Below are 13,266 nucleotides of genomic sequence, written 5' to 3'. Positions count from 1 at the left end.
TTTTAGGTACATATAAGAAAAGTAATGTTAAAATGTTATTATGTTGTTGGGGTAATTATTCTTATTTTGAAATAGAGCAATCTCTTAATCTGTCTTCATTGGAGAGACGTAGAACTGAGATGGACTTTATTTGCATTTTCAAAATACTTAATGCTTCAAGTGATGCCCCATCTCTGTTGCAATCAATTTCTTTTCATGTTCCCAGCCGTGTCACCAGAAGTTAAAATCTGCTATTTATAAAATCTTCTAAGAGCAACTTTGGTTTTTATGCCCCAATGTCCAGAATGTGTAGATTAGTCAATTCATCACACGACTTGGAATTTTTTGGGATAGATCTTCCGGCTTTTCGTAGATCTCTTCGCGACTAAACAGTGTGGGATGAAGTTGGATTGGCATGGTTTAGCTCAAAGTTTTTGATCTTTCGTTTTTTTAATATATTGTATACTATTATTGTTTTGCCCTTGTTTGTCTTTGCTAAATAGTTTTATGTTATTTTTGTTCAGTTTCTTGCATTTATGTTTCTTCGTGTAACAGTTGTAATTGGCTTAGGCCTTATATTATAATAAATAAATAAATAACATTTATTATTGCTCACTGCTTTTGTCTTGAGACTGCGTTTATTCCAATACTTGTGAAATTATTACGTTTTACGAAATTCGTATCGTTATTTATTGAATCTTCCCAAGCACTTGCAACAGCTATTGTGTTTTTCTTTTGCTTCTGTTTCATGTCAAAAAATAATCTCAGAGTGAAAAAGTATACCAGTTCAAATGCTGAAACCATGCTGAAGCCAACAAAGAGGGAAAGTAGTCCTCCAAATGTTGCTGAAAGAGGCAATACTAATTATTTTATGTACAGTTTTTAAACATAATAACAATATGTAAATGCAAATGGGTGTGATTGCTAACTTTCTCAATATGAACTTATTTAGAAATGATAGCTAGTAACTGGCAATTTTACGTAGTAATGCAGAAAGCAACCAGTACCTAATTTTGAAAATAATAGATGTGAGTGTTATAGGGTGCAGTAAGATTGATTCTGTTCTGCTAAAAACAGCCAGACCACTTTCTTACAAATAACTGTAATAATCACCTTCTAAAAATATTGTTGATCACAAAGCTTAGATAAGCTTTATATTGATTATTATTTTATGTTAACAATAAAGTAGTCAATGCGTTTACCTTCCATGTAAGATATCTCGGGTTCGATTCCCGGTATCGTTAACATGAAATATTAATGTTAAAAAGTGTTTGTACTCAGAAATACTTTATAATCCCCGGGTCATGATTATGAACGATCTTCATCGGTAAATACTGAGACGGTATAAACTAATATCGATATTTATTTACAAAAGTGTGTATATTTGTATGAAAATTACTATTTTCGTCAGTTACCTGTTATTGAACATGTTTAGAAAGAAAAATTGTATACATATTCTATTTTTCATACAGAAATTTTCATTTTACTTTATCGATAAAATTGAAGATATTTTTTTCTTCCCGTCCAAATCGAGGCCCCGGACTAGCACTTAAAGCGCAAGAATAGTCATCTTATTTTCTTGTAACAAACAAATACTGATAAATCAATGTAGTGCCCTGTTTACCATTGGATGCAAAAAATGTGATTTGTGCAGTTATTAACCATTAAAATTGGGCACCTTGGTATTCTATAGTTCAAAATAATCAATTAATCGGTTACAATTCGGGGGCTTAGGGTCATAAGGGCGAAACTACAAAAAATGCTGTTTTGTGTTAAGTACTAATCTGATATCCAAACAAAATATCCTGTTAGTGACAAAAAGATGAAACTCATCCGATAAGTAGTTACCTAGATAAATTTGTGTGAAACTACAAATGAAGCGTTTTATTTAAAGTCAGAAGAATAAAACACCTTTTACATCATTTTGTTAATTTACTAATGTAAGCGCAAGTTAGGGTCATATAGACGAAAGCGTAGTTTCATATTTTTGTCTGTAAAACATTTTATGCTCTATTGACTGTATTTTTTATTTTCTTTATTTGTTACCCTTAAAAGACAGTATTATTTTTTGAAAACTGTTTTATCATTTATCTCAAAACTGTGTTTTTGTAGTTTCGCCCTTATGACCCTTAACCCCCGAATTTATGGGGTATTTTCACTGTGGTAGTGAAAAACATGTCATTTTTAATAAGGAAACAATAATGTTTACATACAAAACTTACACAATAAATTAACCCAGTTCATATAAACATCCTTCCTAAAACGTGTCCCAACTAGATCATTGAAATAAACATGAGCCAAAGATTGATTTACTATGCGAATATTTTTGCTGAAAAAAAAGAATTGTTATAATTAATATAAATTAGTAAAAAACGAATTCAACTTAATCTAAGACTTCTTACATGTATGACCAACGAGATATTCACTTTAACACCACATTAAACTATTTGGAACAGGGCGGTAGTATGATGGTAAAATGGTATTTTTATCACTTTTTTCAAAACGGACATCTTTGCTTAAATTTATGATTTTCGAAATTGCCATATTAAAATACGGTGTTTGTCTGTTATTTTCACACTTTAAGTTATATGACACAAGGGGTTATTGGGTTGTTCCTGTACATCAAACGTGTCAAATTCAAAGGCTGACATGGGCCAAATATTGAAGTTTACGTTAACCGAAAAAAAAAATTATAGGAACGTCGATTTATTTGGAAAAATATGGTTAGGTTGTTTAAAAAAACAAATTAAAATATAATTTGTTTCTTACTGATATCTGACAATATTTTCTCTGCTATCATCTATTTTTCCTTCACATATTTCTGTAATACAAAGAATTCAGGCCATAGAATGGTTAAATGCTTGCCCATTACTACTGTTCTGTGTGTAAGGATGCTACGGAACTCACTTACAAGAGACAAGCCAAAAGACAAGGATCTCATGAAGCCACCACATGATTCTCTTCAGACCAAAATGAGACAATCCAGACCGAAATTGGACACCAAGTCATAAGAACAATACGCATCATCCCTCGGTAACGGCACGTATGTGCGTCTACCATCTTCCAGGAATCAGCGAGCAGCCTGTTAGATGCATGCCTGGCAGTAATTATGATACCTACAATCTACAAAAGCTACCCTTCGGGTGTCTTTCTTTATTTTGTTAACCATAATGTTAAAACAGTGCTTTATTTTATTTATTTTTTATTGTTTACTTTTTAACATGAACAGTTAAAAAATTATCTACTCTACTCGGCGTTTATTTTTTGGCGATTGTTTAATATAATTTTAAGTTCCGTGCGCTTTGTAGCTACAATATTTCGGTAATCAAGCTTCAAAATGTAAATATAATCAACTATCAAATACCTTAATTTTCTAAATAGGGTCTAGAATTTCATCCGTTTATGCGCCCAGTAGCTGCAAAACCATTTATAAACTACCTTCTATTTTCAAAAATGAGTTTTTTTTTCAATATCATTCAAACACTAAGCTTCATTGTCAAATTAAAACAAAATGTAAATGGGGGCTAGATTTATCATCGTCCATGCGCTCTGTAGCTGCAAAACGTGCTGTAATCAAGCTCACATCTGTTATAATTTCAATTTTAATAATTGGAAATAAGGAACTGCAATCTCAATCGTCCATGCTCTCTATAGCTGCAAGACTTGCTAGGATATTTATTTATTGCACGGCACCCTTAACATAACTTTAACGAAAATGGCGATTTATAAATTATCAAATTATAAAAATAATTATAGACCCAACCACCAGCCAAGAATTCTTACATCAGTTAAGAACTCTTCGAATGTACTGTCATGCAAAAAAATTCAAACGGACATTCAATGTTGGCCATACGTAATTAAAATGTATCGTTGTCTTTTAATCCGTTAAAATAATATATTTTCACCTGTCGTTTATTGAAGGGATAAGATCTAATTAAATTTTTTCTTAGTCATATTCGTTTTGAACAAAAAAAAAACACGAATCTGTTAGCCAGCGTTATTTTAATGTTTGTACTTACAAGAAATTTAGCGAGTTGTAAGCGTTTGTGGGTGTAAGTTTTCCGTTCGAAAGTTCCAAAGGATAGGAGTAATGTTGACAGTCCCCCATGCACCCACACATTGAGCCATTAATGCTTGGTTTAGAGCCAATGTAGTAATCTTAAAATAACCACATGTTAAATGTATTTATCTCTTACACAATAAAAATGCCATTTCGATCGTCTAGTCCAGTGTTTTTAAACCTGTGGGTCGCCACCTCAAAAGTAAAAATAAAGTTTTTTAAAACTGGCATCTCGAAGGGGACACCCCCCCACCTACAAAACCATAACTTTTGCAATGCGACCCCCTTAAAATGACAACAGTTGGGCCAGATATTATTTTATTCGTAAGGGGATCGCTTATTCAAAAAGGTTGAAAAACACTGGTCTTGTTTATTAGTCAGACGCCTTCATGTGAAAGGTGTAGGATTAATTAATAAATGTATGGCCAGTATGTAGGTGAAATAATTCGGTAAGAATGTCACCCGCATCAATAAAGGTTTCAGCTTTTCAAGCTCACAAAGATCAACAGATGGAAGAATTTATGGAATTTATAGTATATATTCAAGCATAGGCAGAATAGGAAGTGTTACACTGTGTGTAAAGTGGCCACTTATGAATATTTTACGTCCACCCTGCCAGGAATCGAACCCAGAACCTCAATAATGGTGGAACGCGCCAATCACTTCCTTTTATTTCCACCATTAGCTGCAAACTTAATATATTTTTTAATCGATGTACAGAGTGTCTCAAAAAGCACCGTTTTACCTTTTATATTCCAGCTAATGATTTACCAGAATATGTCAATATGACTTCAGTAAAAAATTTTTCAGCAAAAAAATTGTAACTCATCGTCATCATCATCGTTTCCTCTTCACACCTAATGGTCCATAGGGCACTGAACTGGTACATCAATCGCAATGTAACGTGATCATTTTTGTTACACAAGAAGAAAATATGATCAGTCCTACGCTTCTATGAAATACTTCAATGTAAAACCATCCTTAAAAACAAATATTTTATTTCAACCATCCCAGAAATTGACCCTGGACCTCAAGCATGGAAAGTAAACGCACCAATCACTACACTATGGCGCGAACGTTTTGCCACTTTATTTCGTTTTTCAGATTTTTTTTACCTGAGGGCAACTATCGAGTATAAAACACTTATCCTGGATTCTAGTTCAATTCCTTCTTCTTTTATATAATCTTAATGTGATATACATTTTTACAAAATATTTTTAAAATGCTTTTTTTTAGTTGACATTCTTTTTAAAAGCGCGGATATTATCATCATCTATTTTTCTTTTAATAGCTTACTTTACATTTAATTTTAAATGTTTTATACGGTTTTGACAATTTTACTATTTTACATCCGCATGGACACAGATAACTGAGGTTATTAAACTTCTTAGATTTTCACGGCCGTTAAGATGCACAATAAGTTTTCCTGGGTTATTATGCCCTGTGTCGTTCGTACTTTTTACCGACGTTTCGGATCGCGTTACAGCGTCCATCATCAGGGTTGATGTTATTTGTGTATGAATATGTGTTACGTTAGGTACTTAGAATTTGTACCGTGTCGTAGTCGTTTATGTGTGACGTCATGTACTTAGGATCTATACCGTATCACAAACGTTGGAAACGTCGGTAAAAAGTACGAACGACACACGGCATAACCCAGAAAAACTTATTGTGCAACTGAGGTTATATTTACATTCTGTGTCATGAGCTGGCATATCAACCCTAGAAATGAATACTTTGCTTTTTGAGACAACCTGTATATAGTCGGTATAGTGATAAACCCTCGAAATAAAAAAAGTGGAAAATAAAAAAACTATTAAAAACGATAAAATCCTCTACGTCCACCAAAGTTTAGTTTTAGAGCTTTCATGTTTAAAAATCCAGTTAAAGTGTTTATTATTATTGTTTTCCGGTAAAAAAGCATTTATTCCATTTGTCTTTTTTTTTCAAAATCTCATCCGTTAAAACAATTTAAAGTAACTAACATGGTTTCATGAGTATGTATCGTGTTCAAAATATCTTGAAAAGACTTTTTTAGATTCAAATATTCTAATAAATTTTTCTCAGTAATTGCAAAAATGGATTGAGGGTTTAATCACTATACCGCGATATTAATATAAATACATTTCCATACCTCTTGCATTGAAAACACAATCTATGTCACGGAAATCGCAAACGCGTAGAGATCCTGAAAGGGAAATTTTATTTTTCAAGTTTTTATGAATATTTAAAACGAATAAAAGAAATTTACTTCTCGTATAAATTTATCTGTCATTTATTTTAATAAAGCGCAAAATTTAATACAAGTAAAGAAAACTTTATTTGTGTGTTTCGATTCGTTACTTTTTACACGCGCGACTTTTTTCATTTTTTAAACATTTGAATTATGCCCACGTATTTATTTATATATTGATTTAAAATGCCCTGGCGGTTTTTGACATTTTGAAAAATAAATGGTATATTTACACTTTGAACTGCAAAATGATAATCTGTATAATATGTACAAACGGAAATGAAATGGTAGAAATAAAACCACAAAAAAATGGGACACAAAATGGCTAAAATTACATCAATAAAAGTCTTTCTTTAAATTTCGATATTGAACAGCAAAATATATCAATAGAACTAAATTTATTGATAGGTTTAAGTTGTCTCTGAATAGGCGAGTGCATATTCGTACTAGATTTGTTAATGAAAAAAAGCGCCGCCTATCTGTCGCGTACGAGTTTTAGGAACATTAAATGTTATGAGATTCGTTAAATTCAATGGCGTCAAACCGGTCATTTAAATTTTTATAAAATTTCATCAAATTACTGACTGTCCGTTTACCAGATAGGGTTTTTGAATTAAGTTTAGACAGTAATATATTGTAATTTATTTGTTTAAGGAAAATCGGTGGTTTGAAATGAATAAATCTTGAGATACATAAAATTGTGCCGGAATCGTGGAATTATATTCTAGATTGATACATGCAACAAAGCAAACATAAAAAAACAGTTTTATTTAAAATTTAATCGCAAAATATAGATAGTAACAAAAAACTGTAAACAATTTTTGCATTTTGTGAAAAGAGCATTGTTTTATTTTAAAACATTATAAAAAATGACTTTGCCTAAAAGTTCTGGTTGGATTACAATAAACAATTACATAAATATTTTAAGTTTATTGCATAAATAAATAGCATGCTTGCTCGGGTTGCAAAAGGGTAATTATTCCTATTTTGAAATAGAGCAATCTCTCAATCTGTATTTACTGGAGAGACGAAGAACTGAGATGGACTTTATATGCATTTTCAAAATACTTCTTCTCATCAATTTCTTTTCACGTTCCCATCCGTGTCACCAAGAGTCAAAATCTGCTATTTATCTAATCTTCTAAGAGCAACTTGTGTATTTATGCCCCAATGTCCAGAATGTGTAGATTGGTCAATTCATCACACAACTTGAATTTCTTTGTGATAGATCTTGCGGCTTTTCGTAAATCTCTACACCATTAACACAGTTTAGGACGAAGATGGATTGGCATGTGTTAGCTCAGTCTTATATGTTGATCGTGTTTATGAATATATTGTATACTATTATTTTATTGCTCTTGTTTGTCTCAACTATATATTTTTCTGTTCTTTTTGTCCAGTTTTTTGTACATATTTTTCTTCGAACAATTATTGTAATTGTTTGAAGCCGTATATACAAGTGCGTTCAGAAAATAACGTAAATTTTTCGATTTAGCGGGTTTGGAGAGTCCGATTGTCATTTTTTATTATTATTATATTGGTATACATGCTCTTAAAGTATGCTTTTATATATATATAATATTTTTACCTGTATGAATTGTTTACTTTGTCTTGAAATTAAAAAAATCGGACTCTTCGAACCCGCGAAATTAAAAAACTCCCATTATTTTCTAAACACCTCTTGTAAAATAAATAAAAGACGAGTGATATTTAACTTCATAAATTTGGACTAACCCGAATTTGGAATAATAATTCATTAAAATAGTATTTTGTTACTTTACATTATTTATCATCATACCCCTGTTCGCACCCGATGGTGCATAAGACACTGCATTGGTAGACTTAATACAGCCTACACAAAAATTGCTCAGCCAATGACTATGTATTCGTCTTAATCCACTGGGACGGAATCAAAATATTGATGAGGAATATTTAGACTTACCGTTGTTCGGCAGGAAAAATGGTACACATCTGCACATTGCAAATACAACATCACTCCGACACTCGGCAAGGCAGTTATTGTAAGTATACTTAACAAAGTTGACCGTCGACCTATCGTGATTAAATACGCAGTTTCGCTTCTCTATCGGAAAACTGTAAACGCCAGAAGTTGAATACGTCATTTCCGGCGCGACGGCGAAAAAGGATTCAGCCCCCGTACCAACAACCTTTGTAGAAGCATTCTCATCGGGAAAATCGTAAGCGTACTGAACGAAAACCTGTCAATGTAATAAAAAAAAAAACCAGTCAATGCAATGGCATGATATGATATAAACCCAGTAAATGTTTGGACTTCCCTATTCCCTTCTCAAAATAAAGTGTTTTCTTCTTAGACTAGTTCGTTTGACCAAAAATAATTTGTATTTTTCCAAATGTTTTTTGACGAGTACCCAAGATTGACATATTTCAACGGGTAAGAAAAATATCTCACCCACAAAAATAAAGGTTTTAGATCTTGAACTTTTTAAAAAAAAATAGTTTTTTGTGGAATCCAGTACTTATCGAGAGTCATAGATAATCAATTAAGAATTACAAAAATGAAAATAAGGTTGTAAAATTGTTCGACATTTTTAAACGAATAATCTCCTATGAATAAATCTTAGTCGTTAACTACGCATGTACAACTTATTTTTTATCGTATTATACATAACATATTGAACAAGAAATTAAAAAAAAAAAATTTTTTTTAAATTATTTTTTATGTTTCTGATCCTATATTTGTGGGAATATACTCATGTGTCTGTGTCATTTAATTGCTCGTCCCATCTCAACACAGGACTTTTAGTCCTACGTAGTTTAGACTTATATCTTATATTTTATATCATGAATAGAAACGTCACACAAAGACAATTACGAAACTTTTTTTCTTATATATTATGTGTCGTTATATTTACAGTGGATTTTTTTTATTGGCTTTAGCATTGTTAATATTTTTCTACTTATTTTGTTTATGTAATAGCTGTAAAAATCCCAAATAAAATAAAATACAATAATGTACAATAAACTTATGTATGTAAATAAACAAATATATTTACATATATTTTGTTCGATTCTATAATTGAAGATATAAATATACTCATACGAGTATAATGAGGTTCGTAATGAATTTGTGAGAAATCAAAACGTAATAAAAGTGATAATTCAACACACCCGAACACCAAGGGATCCAAAGGTTGATGAGTAATAGTCGTTTGGTTTGACCTTAAAAAGGACCGATAGGGCGGTCTGGAACCCGCATCCAGCCACCCTCCTAGGGATTTGGGGTGTCATTATAGCAATTTTCCTGAAAAAAAAAACATTTAAAAATCAAATTCAAAATGAAAATGCAATTAAATTTGATTTTTGTTAAACCTGAGTGTTCCTGTGGTAAAATTCACTGATGGTATTGGGTACTTTGGCAAAAAAATAAGATCTAACACATTATTTGGACATAAATTTTCAACCATGTTACCCGAAGTCAAAATCTGGTATTTATTACACTATCTAAGGGCAACTTTTGTCTTAATGTCCAAATTTCCAGAATGTGTAGATTCGTCAGATTACTTGGAATTTTTTGGGATTGATCTTCCAGCTTTTCGTAGATCTATTTTCCACTAAAACAGTTTGGAAGGAAGATGGATTGGAATGGTTTAGCTCGTAGTCTTACCTGTTTATCGTGTTAATAAATATACTGTTTGAATATGTATAAACCTAAATTTGTTTAATTTGTATTTTAATATTTATATCTGATTATTGTTTTTACATCGTCTTCTTGAGAATTTTTTTATTTATCATTTATGCTTTACTTTTTCTGGATTGTTATTCTTTTGCATCAGTGTCATTATAATTTAATTAAATTATTTTTTTATTGTAATTTTTATTGTTAATTATTATGGCTTGACACCCCAGAATACTAAACTAAAAACCCTACGAAAATAAAAGGAAAATAGGGAGACCACAGAGGAGATGGACTGACGACGTCGTGGAACTCGTGAGCCATGGGTGGAAACAGAGTGCCCAGGACAGAAAAACATGGAAAAATTTGGAAGAGGCCCATATCAGATACCGGGCTCATAAGAAGAAGATGGCTTGACACGGGCACAGCCTAAAAGGTCTTAATAAGTTCATTATTATTTTAACGATTTTAATTTTGAATGAATAAATAAATTGTACATCATCACTTTATTGCCCTTGTTTGTCTTTGCAACATAGTTGTATGTTCTTTTTGTTCAGTTTCTTGTTAATATGATTCTTTATGTAAATGTTGTAATTGGCTTAGGCCGTATATATAATAAATAAATATCTTCAAAGCTGTGTCCATCTCTAGAACATGCTTTATTCATCTATAGTCAAAAATTCAAAAAGATACGGCCTGCACCTTTTCCCTTCAACCAACCAATCCTTTCAACCAGATTACAAACTTTGTTTTGACTGTGGATCCAATCGTTTCTCTTCTTATGTCCTTATGTTATTCCAAGTACGACGCGTCCCATACTTATTTGTGCAGCTCATTATAAGACTGCACAGTCAGATATGTTCGCGCAGTATGTTAGGATAGGATTGACAGTTACTTCAATAATTCAACCCTTTGAGAAGGAAATATGACAGTGCAGTAGCTCAATCACAAATAACTATCGACGTGCTAATAAGCGACGTGATAACAATTTCTCTCTATTGTTGTTTATCGTATTCACGATCACAATGCAACATCCGTGAACACCTAATATTAAATGTCAAAATGTTTTCGCTTCACGACGTATTATCCTGCTGCGCAATCACATATTTAAATTTCACCACTGTAAATATGGAAAATATTCCAAAACTGCTTTTTTATTTATTTATTAATTATTTATTGCATTTGGCCAGTGGTTGTCAAGCCAAATGTCAAGAAAAGCAGTCGTCATAGTAATTGTAATTTAATTTTCACTTTTTTGTATTAGATACTCCTTACTATTTTGCAAATTCAATATATTGTATTAATGTTTATAGTAAACGCCGATTTTTCACCCATGAACTATATTTATTTACGAGGAAAACAAAAAACAAACTAACACGAGCGTTATTTTAGAGATTACACAAGCGTTGACTTATGACTGCGATAACTTAAGCATGTTCATTATTGTTCATTGTGATCGCTCAAATGATTAGAATGTTTTAAGCACGTCGATAGTTATTTGTGGTTGAGCTACAGGAGTTTACAGGGTTAATGACCTGTCATTGGCTGCCTGATGTTATCAAATCAGAATGCTACTGAGTGTGGTAATAAGTCAAGCCCTTTATGTGCCTAGACTTCCATGATCCCAGTTAGATTTTTTTTTCTTCCCTGGAATATCTTTCAATATTGTATTTATCATCATTTAAAAAATAAAATGATATACTCGTACTGCACCCATTAAAAATCGCCAAAAAAATCAGCCTTTATACATATTTTTAATTTTCCAATTCTGAATCTTGAAATAGGGCACACATAAACATATTCTTATGTGTGCTCTATTTATAACAATGAACATATGTACATTTAATTTATAAGCTGTTTAACACATATTTTTTAACGTTTTTTCTTAATTAATGTTTTTTTCCATACCATAGTTTTTTTACTGCCATAAAATCGAATTTCGTGTCTTCGTCTTTTTTCTAAATGGGAGTCTGATTTTTATTTTTTTTTCTGGTATTATGATCATGTTTATGTGGTTAGCTTTGATAAATTTTTATTCCAAAATTCAGTGATTTTTACTATTAAAAATATTAGACACAAATATCATCCTATTGTATCTACATTATTGTTTAATTATTTTCATTTATTTAGTTATTTATGTTTTACATATTTATTACAGCAATTTACAAGTAAATATTAATACAACAAATTAATTAAGTTGTAAAAGTAAACATGTATATTTTTTTTGCTGTTGGTTCATCTAAACTGCCTAACTAGGGATAGCTTCATCGTTCTAAGGCAGTAAATTATTTATTTTATTATAATATTAAAAAGTAATTACAGTTTTATCATAATGTGTGCTTTTTCAGTATAAGAGTTGTTATTGTATGTTAGTACTTTAATTTATTGCAAAAGTTTTGATATTTTACCCGGAATGGTGTAGCGGTTTTTTCATTGCATAGTAATTGAATGCACAACAGTGACCGTTAGATGTAATTATTCTTTGAAATAAAATATCGCATCTCGTAGTTGTTCCTTTCCAAGAACATCTTTCTATTATGTCTTCACACGCAGGAGTCAACTGCAATAGAAAATATGCATATAGTAATATCAACCCATCTATTAAAATCAAATCCTTCCGACTGTAAGTCAAATGACGTGATACAACAGGCTCCATTAAAAGTAAGTTATTCCGAAAGAAAAGGATTGAATTTATTAACTTACTTTATTATATTGTATTTTTATTGAGTAAAAAATATCCTAGCTTACTCGGGCCATATTTCTAGTCAAGCAAGGAATACTCTAGATACTGAAAAGATTTTATGTACGTATTATATATATGTACAACATAAATATAATGCAATTTAAGTTGCATCAGCTCGCAACCACCATTTGTGGTATGAAGTCATGATTAAATTAAATTTAAATATCACTCTATTTTTTCCCACGTAGCATTATGGATAGGCTTGACTATTTGAAACTAGTTTGTTTAATGAACTCGTGCGTGATGAAAAGTATAAATTTATTTTTATTCCACGACGAAGAAAGATAAACGCTCTCCTCAGTTACCATATTTCCCGGAGTTTGTTAATCGTTTAACAATATAGTATTGTCATGTTTGTGCTACCGAAATGTTGATCTTTTTTTAAAGATGACTCAAAGATTACATCCCTATCGAAGTATGTATTTTATATTGAGGTTGTGGCGACAACTATTAGTTATCAAACAATAATTAAATAACACGAACAATAAATTAATATGAGCCCAGTTTCGGTCCAATGGCAGGATTAAATTATTTGATTACTTTACAGACATACTTAATTTATAAACATATACTAGAAATATCGAAATTCAAATCGA

The 13,266-nt window shown here is 31.3% G+C and overlaps 1 protein-coding gene across 1 annotated transcript in view; it reads right to left on the bottom strand.

Annotated features, from left to right (window-relative positions):
- LOC148275444 (sodium channel protein Nach-like) overlaps positions 1-13,266 on the bottom strand; it is a 50,353-nt gene that overhangs the window by 16,844 nt on the left and 20,243 nt on the right. Inside the window, exons 5-7 of the mRNA XM_088235705.1 lie at positions 12,336-12,487; positions 9,423-9,555; positions 8,215-8,491 (exon numbers count right to left, since the gene is read on the bottom strand). Coding sequence (XP_088091831.1) covers positions 8,215-8,491; positions 9,423-9,555; positions 12,336-12,487 — 562 coding nt within the window. The remainder of the gene's footprint in view (positions 1-8,214; positions 8,492-9,422; positions 9,556-12,335; positions 12,488-13,266) is intronic.

The sequence above is a fragment of the Micrasema longulum genome, unplaced genomic scaffold, assembly GCF_059751315.1.
Source record: "Micrasema longulum isolate JH-2025_06_02 unplaced genomic scaffold, ASM5975131v1 h1tg001422l, whole genome shotgun sequence".
NCBI classification, from domain to species: Eukaryota; Metazoa; Arthropoda; class Insecta; order Trichoptera; family Brachycentridae; genus Micrasema; species Micrasema longulum.
This window is presented reverse-complemented; position numbering and strand designations above follow the sequence as displayed.